The sequence below is a fragment of the Amblyomma maculatum genome, chromosome 9, assembly GCF_055883805.1.
Source record: "Amblyomma maculatum isolate TAMU_Amacu chromosome 9, ASM5588380v1, whole genome shotgun sequence".
NCBI lineage: Eukaryota > Metazoa > Arthropoda > Arachnida > Ixodida > Ixodidae > Amblyomma > Amblyomma maculatum.
The window spans coordinates 40598653-40619803 of NC_139352.1; the positions used below are offsets into that span (position 1 = coordinate 40598653).

General features: G+C 45.1%; 1 protein-coding gene across 3 annotated transcripts in view; it reads left to right on the top strand.

Moving 5' to 3' along the window:
• The window catches only part of LOC146178901 (putative protein kinase C delta type homolog), a 425884-nt gene that overhangs the window by 328819 nt on the left and 75914 nt on the right, over positions 1 to 21151 (top strand). For all 3 annotated transcript variants that reach the window (XM_084578644.1, XM_084578642.1, XM_084578643.1), the window contains 2 exons: positions 17886 to 17987; positions 19691 to 20064. In XM_084578644.1, the coding sequence (XP_084434770.1) occupies positions 17886 to 17987; positions 19691 to 20064 (476 nt within the window). The remainder of the gene's footprint in view (positions 1 to 17885; positions 17988 to 19690; positions 20065 to 21151) is intronic.

Sequence of the window (21151 nt, forward strand, 5' to 3'; positions counted from 1 at the left end):
AGTTCAAACACAGGACATGACTGCTGCTTTTCATTGGAGATGAAAAGCAAGGCACCCGTGTACTGCATGACACCGGTGCACTTTGAAGAACCCCAGGGGGTTGAAATGACACGGAGCTGTTAACTGGTATACGTCTACCATTGTGGATATCGCACATTAAATAATGCAGTGCATTTTACAAGGCGTGATTTCAGTTAACAAGGTATCACTTCATTTTAATAGGGATAAAAAATTTGTTAAGCCATGCAGAGTATCAAATTTGATATTTGTCGGACAATTGAACTAACCAGAATTCATGTGTGAGATTGTGCATGAAGATGCCGATGTATGCTTTATAGTCATATTTTAGCATATAGCTAAAATGAATAATATTCCCCAGGAAAATAAAATGGGCACCCAGTCAAATACAGCAAATCCTATCACAACAGGCTAAACAAACCCAACTTTCCTGCCTTTGCAATTGTTTTGCTTATTGCACAGAATGTTTTGCCAGTGCTAATACATGCTTTATTTGTTCATTTCTGTGGTGCAGGTCACTTGCTACAGGAGTTTGTTGGATGAAGACTCTATAACCGGCAAATGATGATATTCAATCTGCATCAATTGCTTCACCTCGTAACAGCTATTAGAAACTTTGGATATCTGTGGGGACATAGTGTTTTTGTTTTTGAGAATGGGAGTGGCAGGCTCATTAAAATGATAACTGGTGCAAAATGGGTGCCAAATAAGGTGGTGGAGAAGCTGGTAATGCTACAACAGCTGTAGCTCAACACTTCATTCCTTTGAGAGATAAGTGAAAGACCTCATTAATGCCATGCTGGCTAATCCACTGACTGCTACAGCTACACACATATTGATGGAGCATGTCTTCTTGGTCATGCCAACTGCACACCTAGCCTGTCAGCAGAGGCCATCATTTTGATGGTACTAGTACTATTTTTCTTTCTAAGAAACTGGTTTGCATTGGTAGTACACACAGGCTGCGAAGGCACATTACTGAGTGCTTTTTGTCTCTTCTTACTGCTCTATCAATATTGAAATTGAATGATATTGCAGCATCATGCCTTCTCATTGAATTTCCAGCTGATGACACAGCATATATGTATGTGATTTGCCAAACCTTATTGAGCGGGATTAAGATTTAATACTTTGCTTGTACTCTCAGTTTGGCTTATAGGGTTTAACATCCCAAAGTGACTTAGTCTATGAGAGATGCTGCCATGATGGGTTATGGCAATGTTCAAACATCGTTGCTCTTAAGAAACACTGACGTAAAGAACGACACGAAAGACAAGAACGCAAACTATCAACTGAAATTTTATTGCGATGAACACACATATATAGCATTACACATACCAACATCACAAAAATCGACAAGTCAGCAAAGTAGCTATCGTCTCAAGGGTGAACGTGATATCTCCTTCACAAAAAAAAAATATGCACGCTCTCATGCGGTCGTGCATATGTGGGGCAAACGGGAAGATGCCTTAACGAAAGGCTCAGAGAGCACAGGTACAACTGTAACCAAATTAGTGTATCTGGAAATCTGGTGCCACACTGCGCTAGATGCAAAGATTGTGCACCATTTTTCAATGAGATGGCAGTTCTTCTGAAATCTAAAGACAAGCTAACAAGGGAACTGTGGGAGGCCCACTGTATCGAATCCGGGAATGGGACATGTGTAAGCGACCCTTCGGTCCCTCTATCAAAAGAAGAAAGGGAATTCTTGGGAAAATAAAGAAAAGGAGACAAATGGTTTTTTTTTTTCTTTTTTTTGTGTGAAGGAGATATCACATTCACCCTTGAGACAATAGCTACTTTGCTGACTTGTCGATTTTTGTGATGTTGTTATGTGTAATGCTATATATGTATGTTCATCGCAATAAAATTTCAGTTGATAGTTTGCACTTTTGTGTTTCACATCATTCGTTACGTCAGTTGTTCTTAAGCACAACAATGTTTGAACATGTCAGTCACCAACTAGCCCAACTAGAAACCCTCTTGATGGTTATGGCAATTTCAATCATCTGCGGTTTTTTTTTTAAATGTGCAGTGGAATTGTACAGTAGACAGGCACCATGCTTTTCACCTCCATTGAAAAGCAACCACTGTGGCTAGGATTGCATTCGTCTTTGGGTTTATATCAAGCCCCGTAAGCACTGAGCCATCATAGTGAGCATATGCTTTGTACAGTGCACTCTGACTAGATAATGATGAAATGTCACTCAGTATGGCCCACAATTTTTAAGACGCAGCTACTGTTAATAAACGTGGAAGTGCAGTGATGGCAAAACTTTGCTGCTAGCTGCTAACAGAATATTTTCAGTGTCTTGCTGTTTTGTATTAAGGTGCATTTAACTACTCTAAAGTTCAAGCTGGATACTGTTTTCTTGAGCATGTTGTAAATAACATTGTCATTATACTCTACAGGGTACAGGGTGCTTCTAACTGTGGCTAAATACCAGCTGCTGCTTTCTCTTTACTTGTACCCAGCAATAAATATGCCATAGATATTTTGAAGTAGTGCCTGCAAAATGAAGCTTATACACTTAGCTAAACAAAACTACACTTAAGCAAGTAAATTAGGTCTACTAGAAGAAATAGGGGGCGTGAGGGATTGGCAGGATGCTGGTACACAATGCTATTGCCTTGCAGGCTAAGCAAAGATTCACATAGCTTTCCTATTTATGAAGTTATTGTCTGATATCAATGCTCTAATTCAAAAAGCAGATGCCTCCAGGTCAATAATAAGCTTCCAAAGAAAGTCATGCAGCACCTTAGCATCAAGTTGTGCCACAGGTAGAATGTGTACGTCTGTTTGAAGAACCCCTGGCGCATGAATATGTGGACGGCTTTCGCAGGGCTTCACAACTAAATAGCAGCCAAGCCAGCTTTGCGATCAAAATTTGCTTCAAGTTGCATTTCATCTATCATTAAAGTTGCTGTTTGTTCATGCTCTGTATGTGTTCAGAACCCCCTTCACTTAAGAAAGTTAGATTCCTGTTTTATGTAGCCGGACTTGTGTTTTGTGATAATATCCAGAGCCATTCTGACTGTATTGGTGTGAGACAACCTGCCTTCAAACGAACTTTTCAAAAACTTATGAGCGTGAGATGAAACTGTGAATTGACTTGCAAAAGCTAAAGAACCTGGGGGCATCAGAGTATTGTTTAAAACAAGATTGACTTTGTTTTTGAAGAATTTTAGCACCTCCAAAATGCAAAATGCTCATCACTCACTTAATCCAGTAAAGTTTCTACCAAATCATAGCATTGCACGTATTAACTGTTGCACGTTATTAGCACTAAATTCTTCATTTTTCCAGACGCAATATGTGGAACGCCCTGCCAAACACCATCGTATCATGTACTGATTGTAAATCATTCAGGGTAAAACTGAACGACCAACTTTTGTGAAGGCATTGATGGTGACGTCGGCGGAATTGTGGGCGCGCGGGGGGGGGGGGGGGGGCAGGAGACAGCGCTTACATTGTCTTGCCTTTTTTCGCGTGTTTAATACTTCATGCATATAACATAGATTTATATAACAGTTTCGGCATCATTTACTTATGGTATGTTGTTATTTTTACTTTTCATATTGTTCTGTTTAACCCGGCCATGCACTATTTCTCTCGTTTATGTTTTCTTGTTGTTCCAATGTTTTCCCGTTCTTGTTCGCATTGCATATTAAGTTTTCTCCCCCCTTATGTAATGCCCTCAGGGGAAAATAAATGAAATTAAACTGCAGAAGATGAACCCTTTCAGAAGGCTCACATGCATGCCGATATTCTTGTGAACCTCTATTAAAACACATGTAGCACTGTTTTCAAATCCCTTCGGTCACTCAGCTTTTCAGGCTCAAGCAACTCATCACAATTGCGCAGCGTCACCAAAAAAAACGCTTCTAAGCAAAGATCGGCAATGACACAATCACCCGCGAACGGATTGCGGAGAAGAATGAATAGGACCGTGCTATTTTTTTTTCCGAAGTTCGCGGTTGTTTTCGGTACATATCCGTGCATTCAATGAACGCTGATAACATGCAAAGTGATAGCGGCTAAGGCGTGGCGATCGTTCATGCTACCGATCGACTGCAGTGCGTCTGCAACTGCTATTACCGCCGCGCGAGCCATTTTTTGGTGCGTCTTAATTGTCACCGCGAGCCATAGTCTTTACATGGCTTATACATATACGTATGATTCTCTCAATAAATGTATAAAAAGTGAGCGAAACAGCCTCATTAATTATTTGCAACGACTGCATTCGGGACACGTGGCTCAAGCGAGTAGCTGTGGTGAAGTCCGTTTCTTCCGCATTTGCCGGCCTGTACAGAGAGGTTTCCGCTTACGCGGAACGGAGTATCCGCATCAACCGTACGCACTCCGTAGTTCCCGCATCATGTCAGTGAGGAATCCGTATGCTCCGCACACATCCGTCCGCAATCGCCGTACATGCTCCGTACACTCTATTAGGACATCCGTATCAATCGCATGACGTATATGCTCTCCGCACACGACCATCCGCATCCGCAGCATGAAATTCGTAAGTTCCGCAAGGACTTCCGTAACGAACGTATGAAATCCGCTTGTTTTCTGTAAGTGTGATGCGAAAAACGTACGGAATCCGCACATTTTCTGTACTGCTGCAATAGGGGGGCTTGCCATGCTCGCAGTCTAAGCGAAAAGCTGCCATTTTTTTCTTTTTTTACCACCGTGTGAAACTAAAATGGCAAACTCGACAGTCTTCCGACTTTTCATTTTTCAGGGATTGCATCTAGAAAGTGCACACATCGTATTCGGTCCTTTCCCCAGGTAAACATACGATGCTGCGCTTAGTTCCTGCGCGCAGAAAACGGTCATTTATTCGATCAACTTGCGGCAACGTTTTCTTTCTCGGCAATGAAAAAGCTGTCTTCTAATCACTAATTTAATGTCACATGATCGTGCTATGACCACGCGGTTTTGTTTTGTATGCGCGTTCTCACTGACAACTGGATTTGTACAAGATGTTAAGTAGATCCAGGGAGGTAATCGGCGTCCACTACAGGCAGATTGGGTCGTGAGTGCTAGCCGGCTTCCTGGCCAACATGGCACGCGGCCGACTATGGGCAGCCAAATGCCCGAGCAACCGTTGCCAGTCGGGGTTACAAGCTCGGGCCATGGATGCTGGCCGACGTCTGCCCTACCTAATAAATGGCCGGCCATGGGCCACCCATTGGCCGAGCTACCGTGGCCGAATTGGTCGGCGTTCAGTCGGGTGCCTGAGCTTGGGCCTTGGTTGATGGCCGACTTCCGTCCTACCTGGTACATGGCCAAACATGGGCCATCATTCGACCGAGCACCGAATGCCGGCAGGTCGGCTGCCGACCAGCTGCCGATGACCGGCCATAGGTCGGCAGTCGGCCAATGCTGCCTGGGATTAAGGCCCAGCAAGCACTACGCATATTGCACTTGTCTTTTTTTTTATTTTAGGCGAATATTATTTTGCTTTTTCATGATGATTATCCGCGATAGCTCAATTTTGTCAGCCAAACATCAGCCTTCAGTTGTGATGAATTACACGTGTACTTATTTGACAGTATAGTAATAAAATATAGCTGCTAAAATATTAAAGTTGCTGAATCCATTTCCTCCGGTAGTATTAGCCAGATGTCATAGCAGACTTTCTAGTAAATAAACACTAAGACGAGACACCCCGACCAAAGCACATCAAATGTTGACGCCGCAGCGTGTACAGGACCCGCATTTCTGGGTTCAGCCATCGAGGCCCCTAACCACTTAACCACCCCGCTGGGGAGGTCAAATAATAGTCGCGTCATAATTTTATGCGTAATATATCTTAACGAAACCAAATTTATGGTTTTGTCTCCGATGTCTGGTCTCCAGTTATGTTTTATATCATCGAAAGGTTTGGAACGTGAAACTTTCGGCCGAAAATGACCCGGTCAGGAGGAAAATGCCTTATCATAGAAATCAACGTCTGGTACTTCCTTCAGAGTTGACTGATGGGAGAGCAAGAGATGGGCCTTTTAAATTTCGCTGCCACTGTACCGGGACACAGTTTAACCGGCGATTGAGTCACATACGTTGAAGATGAACAATCGATCGCTGGAACCCTCGACGTAAGAATGAACTCGCTTGGTCCACGTTCCAACAGCATCCTTTCTCAGAACAGTGGCAATGTAGGTTAACCCTCTGACTGTTTTTGCCGCACGAGTACTGCGGCCGCATTCCGTCCCGCGGCGTGTTTGCCCTACGGGTACTGCGCTAAACGCATAGCGTTTAAAACAATTTCGACACTGGGGGTGAGTTTCTTTTCTTCTTTTTTTTAATATTTAACAGTCAAAAGATTAAACAGCGTGCCTCTTGCTCCTGCCCAGTCAACCCTGAAGAAGGCGCCGAGGCATCGGTTTCGCTCAGGAGGCTTTGGTTATAATGTCGAGATCTCTCTAGTTTTCCTCCCGACCAGGCCAACGTTATATGGAATTTTCACGCTGCAAGGATTCCGGTGATTTAAAACACCACTAATTTAAAAGACACTGAAGACAAAACCGTAAATGCGGCTTCACAAAGGCATATTCGGATAACTTTATGGCACAACTAATATTCGATCACCCCGCCGTGGCGGTGTAACGGTTACGGTACTCTAACGCTGAACCCATGAGTGTGTGTTCAATCCCGGCCGCGGCGGCCGCTTTGCGATGGAAACGAAACGCACTGTGCGATGTTGATCCAAATTAAAGCATCCCAGGTGGTCCAAATTTCAGGAGTCCTCCACTACGGCGTCTCTCATAGCCTGAGTCGCTTTGGGACTTTAAAGCGCATAAAACTAAGTCGAGTATTCGATCATAATTTTGTTGTGTCTTTACTGAGGATGATAATTATACAACAGAATGGATATTAGTGAAGTCCTAATGAAATGTAGGTGAAAATGGAATGCTGCTCTGAAACAAATGATACGTGACGATCAAAGTTGTGTATTCGATCATGGGCAACACCAGAATCACTCACCAAACGCTGAACAGTGCAAGAGCCTAAGGTATAGTCCGATCTCGGCGTGCGGATTATCGGATAGCAGACGCACTGTGCTCATCGCTCTAAAGGTCAAGGCTCGCGTTCTCGCCTTCCTGTCCCGGCGGCGTTAACTCAGCGCGTCTCCGGCAAAACATCGCCCACACTTTCAGACTGCATCTCGTGCGACTGCGGGTTTCGTTCCAGGCTGTTGACACCGTTGGAACGGCGGCGTTGTTTTGAGACCGTTCACAGCAGACACAAACTGTCGCGGCAGCCTTCAAGGCGTGACGTGCGCCGCCATCTGACGTACTTTGCGCGAATCTGTTTGTCTCGATCTAAAAATACGGTCGCAAGAGAAGACGAATCGGCCAGAGTCTTCCCGCGGACCGACTTATACTGCGAGGCAAATTTGCAAGAAAGTGCCACTACGGTCGCTGACTGTTTTGTCCTCCTAGCTAATTCTGTATTCGGACTTCCGCACTCGCCGCCACGAGCAGTGCTGTTGTGTAATTGGTTTTAGCGCAATACAGTTTTCATGTCATTGCTGCAAGTGCGAGTAACGACATACAATGCGACATACAAGACGAGAGACAAGATCCAATCAATTTGACAATGTTTTAGTTTTCATTAATTTGTTTCAGCAAGACGTAACATAAAAAAAGTTTTTACTGGTGCCGTAGAAACGACCCGCCAGCATCCTTGTTTTACGGGGGGCGCTGTTTTATTTATATAACTATGGTAACGAATTTGAAGATCCGACATGCAAAATACACTATCAGACATTGACCGCATCATAATTGGTGCACTACATGACGCGCTCAAGCCATTCAATAGGATGCTTCAGTTAAGCACAGGTTATAGGCCATAACTTCACTTCAACGGCAGAAATTATTTTTTCCAGCTTATTGACTCCTTCCTGAGGAGGTTTCTAAAACGTTTCTTGAGGCCTAATAGGGCGGTAGTATATATGTCTATGTACTGCAAGGTTAAAGAACAACAATACGTACGATAGCTCAGCGTGTAGATCGACGCTTTGCTGTGAAGGAATGATTGGGGAACTATTTACTCAACACAACCTTACCAAGCCAAACAAACGGGCTTTTTTTTTTTTTTTGAAAAAGGAAACTTCATGGTCTGAAACACTTCGACACTTATCAAACGCACACACGTGGTTTTTACGTGCGCACTCTTTGGAAACTCGTCACCAAACAAAGAAGCATAAATTCTACGAGTTGATAAACACTTGATGTAACATCACCGGCTCTTCTCACGTTGTGCCGAGCCGTCGGTTATGTAGTAATGATTGACCGACGCCGAGGCGCAAGGCAAGAGAAACCCGAGTGACACCTGCCATGAAACGCCTACTTCGCCTACGCAGCATTTTGAGGAATAGCCACCAACACATCATCGATCTGATGATATCTTTGTGAACCTCACGCCCACTGCAGCAGCTGACCTCAGAAGAAAACAAGAAACTGAAAATTTTGCTTTCGAAGAACCGAGTGTTTGAATCAGCTTCGCATGCGCTCGAATCGAAACCTTTCGCTGTGATTTAAGTCGGCTGTATGTTTAACAGCTGTTAATCATTTTATACCATCTTCGCTGCGGAGGCGCACCCGCGAGGATTTGAGGCGCCATTTTTAGCTCCGTAGCAAGTATCAGGAACCTTTTCTGCCTGCCCTCTTTGACCCAGACGGGTCCTTTGCCACCAACGCTTCGACAATTTTTAAACAAAATAATGTTTTAAATCGAAAGGCGCCAAAACCACACGCACACATGCAATAGAAAAAGAACGGGACAGAGCGTTACTCATAACTCCCGTCCCGCGTTCTTCTTCTCTTTTGTGTGTACGTGGGGTTTTGGCGCCTTTAAATTTAAACTGATGAGCTACCAACTAGACCAACAAGAAGTTCTCCAAAAATCAGGTTCTTGTCCTTCCTCTTTGAAGATAGAAAATTCTCGTACGTAACATCTATTTAAACATGTGAGTTAAAAAAAAAAACATCTTTTTGGTCCCGTATTCGGAGCAGTGAAAATGAAAACTAAGCCACTTTTGTCGAAGAACAATGTGTTGTCACGCCGTCGCGTGTGTAAGAAGCGTAGGCTGCTACGTCATTGTCACCGATCAAGAGACCGTCCCATAAGTCAATTAATTTAACAGTATTCAGGCGCTGAAACCAGAAACAACTGCGATGGCAATAACCCTGGAAAGCAAAACCGGAGCTCTCCTGCGAAGAAATTTCGAACAGTTCAGCCCACGCTTCCAAAACTGCGTCCCACTGATGATCGGTGACATCGATCTCCGATAGCAAGCCAAAAAACACGCTCCAGCTAGCACTTTCTCTCTTTCAACGCCGGGCTGTTTGGACTCCATTCAGAACACGCGCTTCAAACACGCAGGACTTCGACGTTACCTCGAGGCCGTTACGGCACCTGTTGCATAACGCCCGTGCAGAACGAGTGAGACGCTGCGCGGAAATCGCAAACCGCTCACGTGGTCGACGTCCCCGCAGCGAGCGGCCGAGCTCGCTCCTTTAAGCCAGGACCGCGGGCTGAGTCGTCCGCGAGGCAGCGGGGGCAGTAGGCGTGCCTAAGCTGCTTGGAACGTCACCAAGAGCAGGCAGCTAGCGAGGCAGGGCGCGAACGCCATTTTTTACGCATTCCACGGGCCCTCTCTCCGTCTCCCGCCAGCGAGCGGGCCCGAGAAACTCGGGTAAAATAGAGTGGGTGAAGAAAGTGAGGCAAGGGAAGTAAAGGGCCGGGCGAATCATGCCACAAATCCTGCGCAGCCCTGGCTTACACCACTGGCGCTGAATAGAGTGCCGCGCACCAAGCGAAGGAAGCCATTTTGGGAGATGCGTACGGAGTGGGTGACCCCACTTCGCGGAAACCGCTACTCCGCGTTGTGACGCTATTGTGAAGAAAAGTCAATCTGCCACTGCTCTGGACTCTTCACAACTGTGAGAAAGAGCGGTGGAATGAGTGGGATCTCGCTGCGATGCAGTTGCAGCCATGAACTTGGGCGCATGCGCGATATAGCTAGCACGCGGTCGACTTTCCATTTGTCGACATAACGGCAAATCAGTGTCACTAGCGAAGAGGACAGGTATACGCGTGTCCAAAGGAGAAAATGAATTTAAACGCTAGTGAATGCCGATACCATTGCCAGTACTGTCAATAATTCATGGTGGCGCCTACGAAAGCTGCGAAAGCAGCCACAGTGATCACATGCACTATAGATATCATGGAACGGGCACAAAGGGATAAGCTGATACAAATATATTTGATTAGCGCGCGTTTCTTTTTATCAGGTATTGCTGGCTTGGTGCCCTTGTTTTTCTAATATAATGTCTGTCACATTTCCTTTGCAAATATTGGAAAAAAGCCAGTTCTTTTATTAGAAGGGTGCAGTCTTTGCAAACATATTGTTTAACTATTTATTACACTTCGTCACTCCCGTCATTATTTCAGTCTCATTCTTCCGACCTCGCACCTACTATATGTTTTCTCAATGTGGCCAATAAAAAAGGCTTAGTGCGAGTGTTTGTATACAAGGTGCTATTTTAATTTTGTTTGGCGACTCATATTAGCAACGCTTGAATGGCTATAGCTGTGCCAAGTAAACAAACAAGCCTATAAATAGGCGCTTTGAGCCGCTTCGCCCAAGACGTCAACACGACAAAGCGGGTGACGACAGCTCAGTGACTGAAAATACTGTGGTAAGGAACCTGGAAAACGAACTAAAAGACCAGACCTGACTAAAGGTTAGCGAGGCCATCGCTTCTTGGCAAGCCGTTCGGTCACGACAGCCCGTCTGAGGAAGTCGCTCACTAGGCTATTCGAAGCCTTCGCAAAACGACAGTCACTGTGTCCCATATGTTGACCTCTATTACTAATAATTAGGAATTGCTTCTTCGGAATGCGCTGTCACTATTACCGATTTGTGTGGCATTTATTTTCCCCGGTACAAAGTTAGGAATATATCGGCAATGCCCGTCACGGTATAGAACCACTGCATTGCCTGCACTGTCCAATATTGGTCCGATGGCTTTCGATGCCTGGTCTGCACTGTCTATATTCCAGCCCCCTTCTCTGGCCATATGTGCGCTGATCTCTTTTATCAACAACCAATTAGTGTGGACTGTTGCTGCTTTTTAAAACCTGATGTAGTCGATGCATCTATCGCTTACGACTTCTTCTTCTTTCCACTTCTAGTTTTATAATAACATTGTGAAAATTATACTTTACAACAACACTGAGCTAACATTCCTGGTGTTTTGCGGATGCCGTAAGTTTCGTAAAGCACGTGAGACCAGTGGCAGTGCGCACCGTTCTTGTCGACGAATAAATGAGACAGCAGTGTAGTGAATTTTTGTATTTTAATTTCTGCAAGATTCGCGACTCACATGGAACACTCGCAGTTCACTAATGCCCTTCGGCCCCGCCGCGGTGAAGCAGTGATTAGAGCGCTCGACTGATGTATACAAGGATGCGGGATCGAATTCCGGCCACGGCAGCCGCTTTTCAATGGAGGCGAAAAGCTAAGCGCCCGTGTGCTGTGCGATGTCAGCGTATAAGAACCCCGGGTGGTCTAAATTTCCGGCCACCCTCCATTACGGCGTCTTTCGTAGCCTGATGTTATTCGGGACGTTAAGCCCCATAAACCAAACAAAATCGAATTTATGTCCTTTATAAGGGAAACGCTGCTTTCTCACGCCGAAATAGCAAGTACGCACCCTTAGTTCCAGCAGGTAATCTAATGTTAATAGTAATATTTTTTTTTTTTTTGCCGTCGCGTTCTACACGATGATGCAGGGGGCCGAAGTAAAAGCTACAACGGTTAGACAAAACAACGGGCCCCCTTTCAATAGGAGCAATAAAATGACGGAAATGATAATGTTCACGAAAATTCAAATATTACGCACTTTCATCTCACTGAACTACAGAGCGTTATAGAAGCAAGCATAAAACAAGCAGCCGGCACATATTCTTAAAAGAGTAAAACAAGTGCACGGAAACAGAAATGTAAGGATTCTGATCATTTACGTAATGGAAAGACAAGACAAGAACACTTTCCTGGTAAACAAATAAATAACAGAGTAGTACATGCTTTTATTCAGGAAAAGATTGGACTTTCGTTCGAAAGAAAAAATATTAACCAAGAAAATATCAGAAGATAAAATAGGCTGCAAGACCCTCAATATGTAGAAAAAATATTAACCAAGAAAATATCAGAAGATAAAATAGGCTGCAAGACCCTCAATATGTAGTAAATTGCGGTGTTTTGTCCTGCATCAAGAAATAAGACTTGTTATGACGCAAGTCTTTTAAGGCTTTCACAAAATATGTTCGGAATATTTAAATATATTCCACACGTCTTTATTTCTTGTCTTATAACTTTCTTCTTGTTTTCAAAACACAAAACATCCAACCAGCACATATGTTTAAAGGTTAAAACAAGCACACGTAAGCACAAATGCATTGATTCTGATATTAACATAATGCAAAAACAATGCAATGTATTATTCAAAAGTTCCTATTCAAGTGTTCGGCAGCGACGATAGTCATTTAGTTTTGTTACTTGAATAATTTTATGGTCCAAAATTATTTCTCGCGTGCGACTCAGCCTGGGCAGTTTCTTAACAATGCCTAAGACTATCAGTACAGGCAAATTATTCAGATTTTCCTGTGCTGTAGTTCCCCACTAGAAAGAGGATGCAGTAACTAAGGTGTGATTGAAATAAAAAGTAGTAAACTTACATCGTGACAGAAGACGGAAGGAATCGCGGTTCCAATAGAGGAGACCTGTGGTACAGTTTCTAACGTGTACACTGCTCACGAGCTCTATCATAACATTTTCAAATTGTCCCCTATACTCCACTGCGCCTCCCATTTTTATTGAATTAACCAGTATACAAGATGCCAGATGTACCACATTGCTTATTTATTAGGCAGACGTGAAGAAATCTAGTGCTTTCTTTGTGGTCCGGTTTGATTTATGAGGTCATCATCATCATCATCAGCCTGACTATACCCACTGCAGGGCGAAGGCCTCTCCCATATTTCTCCACTTAACCAGTTTCTGTGCTATCTGCATCCACTTGACCCCTGCGAACTTTTTATCTCATCCGCCCACCTAACTTTCTGCCGCCCCCTGCTACGCTTTCCTTCCCTTGGAATCCAGTTTGTTACCCTAAGCGACCATCGGTTATCCTCTCTTCGCATTACATGTTCTGCCCATGTCCATTTCTTCTTCTTAATTTCCACTAGAATGTCGGTAACTTGAGTTATTTCTCTGACCCACTCTGCACGCTCCTTATCTCTTAATGTTACCCCTACCATTTTTCGTTCCATAGCCCTCTGGGTTGTCCTCAACTTAAGTAGAACTCTCTCAAAACGACTGAGCCTTGGAGGGACTCCCTATAGACTGGAGGGCTCCGGACAGTTTCGGCCCCCTGGAATTATTTAACGTTGTGTGGCATCGAACAGTGCACTTTTCCCTTCCATCGAAACACGAACGCCTTGAGTAGTCAGCATAATAACCTGATACATTCACTGGACAACAAACTATTGAAGCGTAAACTTCAAACAGAAATTACCGCAAAAGTGAACAAACGGCAGGTAGCATGTCCTTTGTGAAATTCCCTCATCAGATCAGGGTATTTACCTTTATCTGGGGTTAGATTTAGGTTATTAAACGCATGAAACAATGTACTGTTGCAGCGCGAAGCATACTCCCACCTCAAATGCCCCTAAATTGAAGCATTTGGCAACAAAATGAAACTTTTTCCACCGGAACGAGATGCCTTTAGAGTAATAATTTTGAGAAGGTTGAAATGTTTGTTAAGAGCTTGGTAAGTCCAAAACCTTTCGTCGTTCCGCATTTCGAAGGAACGATTCGTTGTCCGCTCCAAATATTCCACAAGTTTAATAACTTCAGTCTACTTGAAAGTTAGTCCAGGTGCACTTGTAGGAAGTACGGGGTATGCAATGTTATGCCAATGTTATAACAGTGCCAATGTTATAACGTTATACCAATTTCGGCATATTGTGTCCAGACTCTAGACTGAAGACTGCCCGGCAATCATCCCTCAAAGCTCTCACCTACCGCTTCCTTAAATATACCTAGAAACAAACATTCATAGATAGAAACACTAGCATCCTGAAAAAAAAAATAACCAAACCATAGCCCATTTGTTCAAGGTGCATTGGCTGCTCAACAGCCACAATTCGATCTTGCTCTGCCAGACCACGTACGCGGCATACGTGGTTGCGAAGCCGAAAAGCAGCGAGAGTGTTGCATAGCAGGCCCCTGCCACCGAAATCCAAGCTGCACTCCAGACCAGTGCTGATGAAACAGCGGCGTGGAGCATCGGGGGCTGACGTGCGTTACATGCCGCCGGGCAGCGCCACTCACAAAGGGGAAGCATGTGATACAAGCACGGCCTGAGCTCTGGACACTTTCCCAAAAGCACGCGAGACACCCTGCCTTCCTCGAAACACCCTCCCATCCACCTCTTCCCCTTTCGGCCGCTTGAATTCTAGGCATCGCAGCCTGTCTCCTCTGAAAAGGGGAGAGTCAAATCAATGCCTGGCTCCGTTCCAGAGGAGAAAACATATATAGTATAGGCGCTTACTGAGCCGTGCATTCTTCTAGGCTACCTGGCTGAGCCAAATGCGTGTTTTTTGTATGTTTCGATTTTCGATGATGGGGTGTGTGGATAAAAAAATGACTGCGCTGTTCTGGCACGAATTGCTTTAATGCGACTTTAGGTATAGCACTTGTCATGCCTAAAAAGTAAGAAATTGTTCTCATGACAAGGAACGGGCATAGTAAGCATCTGCAAGGAGAGCTTCCGTGTGGGCGGCCCTATATTTCTCGCTGTGGAGGGAACGCTCGCAACAGCCAGAAGAGGGCGTGGTTTTTGTGTAGAAAATAGAGAGACGCTCAGTACGGCGCGCGAAGCGATCGTAATTGCACCACGTAGAAGCTAAAAACGATGCTCTTTTTAATTTCCTTTTCTTGATGGTTAACCTTTCACTAATAACGAACGTGTGACTGCGTTCTAGTAGTTTTGTTGTAGAGGTTGCGAAGCATTTTTAATTCACCACGCTTTTCATGCAGCCTCATTGGTCACGAAACACAGGTTGTGCATTTTACGGACATGTGTTTCCGGCGACATACGACATTTGGTGAGATGGAGTCCTCCCGCACCACTAATGTATCGCGGGTAGAGAAAGTTCCCTAATTGGCGATATAAATGAACAGCTCCATCCAGACAAAAGTTGAGATTGGAAATTATTAAATGAAAGGGGGGAATGCTACTTAGCGACCCACAGCCGAGGGAGCGGGCCCGGGGAGACCCCACGTATCTCCCCTGGGACGTAGCGGAAGGGATGGGTTATGGGGAAACGGAAAATAGGAATGAGGATAGGGTTATTGGAATTAGGTGGGGAATGTGGGCAGCGTAGGATTTTGACTGACAATTTGAGTCGAGCTCCCTTTCAGGCCTCCGTAAGGGTGAGCACTCGCTCTTCGCCAAATGTGTGGCCCTCGGCCTCAAGATTGTTCTACCACCACAAGGCGTTTGCCGGGTTTCCGGCATCTGAGACAGATTTTGTTCACGAAGCCGCTTTTGAGGTTCCCCGTCCCCCAAGCCTGTTTTCCCCTCCCCGATTCTGCTTGAGGTACTAGCGAGGTGGATTTCGCTTAGCTTTCATCCCTACTTCAAGTACTAAGCAAGTGGCCAGATTTTGGTCTCTGGCGCACACTGATGAATGCTCTTCCCCAGTGTTCGCCCGACATTGCATGTAGGATGGTAAAGCATGCAGGGTGGACAATCCTAAGTCCCTTCCGTTGCTACACGCTTATGTCCGCTTTCGTGCTGTAGGGCCTTGCATCCTACAAAGGATGCTTCCCGCGTGAGCACTTGGCGAATTGTTCACTAGGCTACTAACCGATTCCAAGGTTGGTGTTTCCACACTACTCCTCTCGTCCTAGGCGCTTCCACACGTGTGTTCCACCAGTATTTCTTCAAGTTTCGCTTTTACTAGCTCTCAGCTATTCTCCACCGTATTTTTCTCTCTTTCAAGCCAAAGGTAGGTTCCCCAGGACCCAAGCTTAGTTTCACTCCAGCCGCCAGGCTTCCGTCGAGGCACCGCTCCCTTCGGCAACGGAAACCAACACGTTTGTGGCTGATTAACGCCTTTAGGCACGAGGGGACTATTCAATCTAAAGTACAGAGTCAACTAGCTGCGTTTCCTTACACAGAACCACAGCCATTGGCACGTCGCGTGACCAATGCCAAAAATGATAGCGGTAACGCCGATTCGGCCGCTTGCAGATTTTTATATGAACTCAGAAATTTGAAGCAATCTCAATAGTTATTAAGGCTTAGATAGCACATTCACTACATTCAAGCTTATTCACAACATCAAACTTGTCTACTTAATTTCTCTAAGTATTGTCGTTGGTGACCTGTTCTGACAAGCATCACCATCAGTTCAGACAAGACGCGGTTCTTACCACGGTGCAAAAGTAAACCGAAATCTCTCGCGTCTTCAAAAGGCTATTTAAGAACTCCAAGCTAACATGTGCTCCAACAGCTATGCTTAATTATACCTAAGGTTGGGACATTTGACGCTGCAGAAGTGGTGATTTACGTTTAGTCACGTCTTAAAAACGCCTGTTGCCGAACCAGCGATCCTGCGAGAATGGGTGGTGGCGACAAACGTCTGTAGAGTCCACGTCGACAAATCCGCTACCGTTTGCTTCGCATAAGATGAGTTCAAGCGCCTTTTTTACAAACTGATAATGCCTTGGTAGTGTAGCAAGGTCACTTTAAGAAAACGCGGCTTGTTGCCGGCGTTAATGTTGTGTGGGGAAAATTTACATTGTTCGAAAGCGCCATGATGCCACACAGAGCTCCGACTTATTTTATTGTGCGATAAATTTTGAATGTATGGTTAAAACATAGCGCAAGCACAATTATTACGTGAAAGAATGTAATTCAATGCACGACGGTAAAAAAAAAAGTTAAGCCACTTAGATAGTAATCTAATCTAGTAATCTTGTACCCTTGTACCGAGGCACACTGTCCTTAGCATGCATTTGACAACCGCGTGAAAGGACAACGAACGTGCGGTGGTAATATGCATTCTAAAATCAAGCGCCAACTATACCCGCTTTTCTCTGTTGTAGTTGCTACCCTTAGGCAATTGAAACGCGTTGAATCGAATTTGTTGAAAGTTAGCCTTGGGTAGTTTGTGATAACTACAAAATTTAAAAGTCAAATATCAGTTTTCGGGGGTACGAAGTGTAAAAAACGCATGTACTCTCTCGCGTCGCGTAGAGTTAGAAAAGAACTTAATTTTTCCCACGCATATTTCCCATAAATGGCCCAAACGACAACCTCCGACAAGAGCCGCAACTTTTAATCGTCTTTTTTTTTTTATTTAGCTTAACATGTAAGTTCGAAAAAGATTTGATGGTCGCACAGCATCAGCATTTTCATATTTATCCGCTTATCACTTGGTGAGCATGCCAGTCTCTTCTTCATTAAACCGAGCCTATATCACAGGAATAGTGTTGACGGACGGATTGCTTTACTCAGGGGTCTATTCCGCCACGAACGACTCCTCGGTTGACATCTGAGGAAGAGCACAAAATCAATATGACGGACAAAGAATACAACACAAATCACAACAGCTTTCGTTTGTTTTTTCTTTCGTCCTTAATCCGTCGTCTTGGTTTTCGCGCTCTCTCTTACGTCATGGATCAATACCGACTTGCCCAGATTCTTAGCCTTGCAGACACCATTTTCATTTATTTGTCTTCTTTTTTCCTTTGCTCCCATCTACGGCCATACCACAGAATGCAAGGTCAACTGTCACAAGAAGTGCGAAAAGCACATGGCCAACCTGTGCGGGGTCAACCAAAAGCTGCTCTCCGAAGTGCTCGCTACGGTCAAGAAAGGTGAGTTGGTGATTCTTCCACATCTCTTGCGGCAAAATTTAGTCATGCAGCGGAACGCACTAAGCATATGAAGCATTCGTGGTAAGGCCGTGCTGAAAATGCATTCTGAATTCGAAAAAAAGCAGCTACAATGCAAGAACATATCGTATGTAGTTATTCCTGCGTCAAAGCGTTGCACACATTTTTGCGCCGTCGTTGACAACCCTAAAACTGTATTACTTGAAGAGAATAAATAATTAGCACCGATCTACAGCAACACCCACAGTTTCTCTCATCTGCTAGTACACGAGAAGTGTAAATAAATAGAATATTCTGGTCCTACCGCCTCAATTGCGCAACTGAGTAATGCTTCCAGGGTTGTAAGCCTGAGCCAGATAGTTGATTATCTGCAGTTTAGTTTCTAGCACATAAATTCCTCACAAAGCAGGAGTGTAGTACATATCATTAATGTTTTTGTGCGTTAAAAGCGTTATGTCATGCCAGTGAGCTCCGTCTCAAATTTGTTAACTTTTAAAAGAAACGCTAATTTTCCGTTTCATTTGCCATAACGCAGCACATATGATGTCATAGATTACGAACCAACGTGCAGACCCATCAACGAGCGCTAATGTATTTTAAGTATCGGTCTTTTCCATTAATGTTACTATTTGGATATTGGAAATCCAATAATATCCCACCTTCACTACGCGGCTGATCACGACCGCGATACGCATCGGGACAGTAATGGCTGGGAGAGGAGGCTAGTTGACTCCCTCAAGGGGGAGCCGAAGGTAGCGACTGAAGTATAACCACGTAAACGTCCAGCTGCGATCCTGCGTTGAGGAGTAAAAGACTGTGTTGGTAATTGATAGAAGACATGGCTGAAAGATGTCATATATAAGACATACTGTGCGCTGTGAAGATTTCTATTTCACCTTTGAAAAAAAAACATCGAAGTAACCGTAACCATAAGCATCCGCTAATTATGCCTCAAACTGTTTCAAATGCTTCACGTGGTTGCCTGAGCCCTGCTTCTGCATTATATCATTTTCAAGATGGTTTTAGTTGGAAGGTTCTTACATTTTTTGTTCATTTTGATAGCAAGTTGGTTGATTTAGTTAGTCCCTTATGATACCAAGTTTCTTAGCGCAAAATCATTTAGGATCATTATTACCTGAACATTAGGTGATCAATGAGGATCTTGGTCTTGTTTGAATGCTTTTCTCCTATGGATTAACACAGCGCTATGGAACGAGAAAACGAGAATACACTCAATACATAACGGGTGCTCACTTCAGCGTCTTGCAGACGCGCCTTGCGTGCCTGCCGTCAGGAATGCTCCAGTCAACCAAACAATGCTTGAACCTCACATGGTGTTATTCTTCTCTAGAGCCAATAGGAAGCACTCTTGACTGACAGGTGGTTAGTGCAACCAGATCTGCAAGGTCCTGAACTTAGCGCCTGTTTTGTATTTCGCGTCTTCCTCTCGTGTCCTTGTTCCATAGTGCTGTGTTAACCTGTCGGCAAAACACGCTACAGACGATGCAGGCATTTAGCCGTAAAAGCCAAGCCTTCTCAGCAAATAGTGAATGCGAATGATTAGTGAACAACTGACCCGACGTGATATGTATAACCATCTAGCCTAATAGCCAACAGTCCTGCAAAAAAAAAATGCGAATTACTGGTTAATGATTCACCGGACGTTATGCATACCGCCCCCACAGATATGGCGACGTCGCCCCCTTCCGGGACGGCGACACCAGGAGGCAAACCCCGCGCGGGCTCTGGAGCCCCCGAAGAGAGCACCACAGCGACCGCTCAGCCTCCGCTGGGGCCGGCGTCTCCGCGGCGCTCATCTACAATCTCGGACCTGGCCGAGCTCCGTCAGCGCGAAGAAGCGGCGCAAGCAGCACAACTGGAACGAGACCGCCGGGAAAAGGAAAAGAGGGCTGGGGAAGACGCCACGTCAAGACCGCCACTTCCGGGAACCCAGTCGGCGCCGCAGACTCCCACGCAGCAGGAGCGGATCCGCTTCCGCAAGTACAATCTCACCGACTTCCACCTGCTCAAGGTGCTCGGCAAGGGCAGCTTCGGAAAGGTGCGGACTCTCTTTGGAGTAAAGGGCTCTCCTTGCCGGTGAAGCACGTTAAGACGAAGTAGCGGTGCCGGTTATTTACCGGGGGTGATAGTAAGAGTTACCACAGCACGGAAGAACCAATACGCAAGAAAACGCTCGTCCTTTGCCCTATTGTGTATACGTCCTCCCGAGCTGTACATGTAACCATCTATGCGAAAACGCTACGGCCCGTAACGGAACCGGCACACCTTTGGGGCGCTGTCCGCACATACATTTCCACTGCAGAAAAGAGGGATTCGAGATACACAGTACACTGTCACCGTACTGAATGACCGGTGATGTCCAAAGACTCAGATTTCGTGGCGCTTACAAGAGAGCTCAGTTTTCAGTTCCTTTATATTCAGCCATCGCTTTACAGCCGGCGAAAGACCGTCAATTAAATTTTAACATATAGGAATCAAGAGCTATCGGTGTAATCGTTCTCGAGAAAGCTAACTGTGCATTACCTTCGCGAGAGCGCACGGAAACATTAATTTCGTCAAATGAAATCAAGAGACAGGAGCAGGCAGAAGAATGTATACTACTCTGTTTTGGAGGTCACAAGATTCCATGAGCAGTTCTGGCTGTCTTTCACTTAAACGTTAATCATGTTCTGCGCAGTTATAGGGCAGTTTAACTCAGAGTTGCAATATCCGCTGTTACGCACCGATGCCGACAGATAGTTATAACTGACACGTCTACGACTAATAGTGCGTTTAGTAAGCTGGGCCTCAGTAGCGCTCGCTCTGCGAGACAGCGTCTGACCGCGACTCTGCTATACGGTACTCAGTCATGCGTTGCCAATTTGCCCGAGAGGAATGGCATTCGTATACGCCCCAGGATGAAGCGCGTTGTTTGCGCGAGTGTGGTACAGCTACAGAGGCTGGGTCTCACTCTCTCCGTCAGAGGAAAACAAATGAACCGGGCGTGGCGGCGTCTGGCGTCAGGCTTGTCGAGCATGGTAGCATCAATCTTGGACCGGGCCAGATGGGCAGACCACTGGGTCACGCAGCGAAGCCATTAAGCGGCCACCAAGTAGGAAGCCAACTCAAGGAGGCGCTGTCAGAGC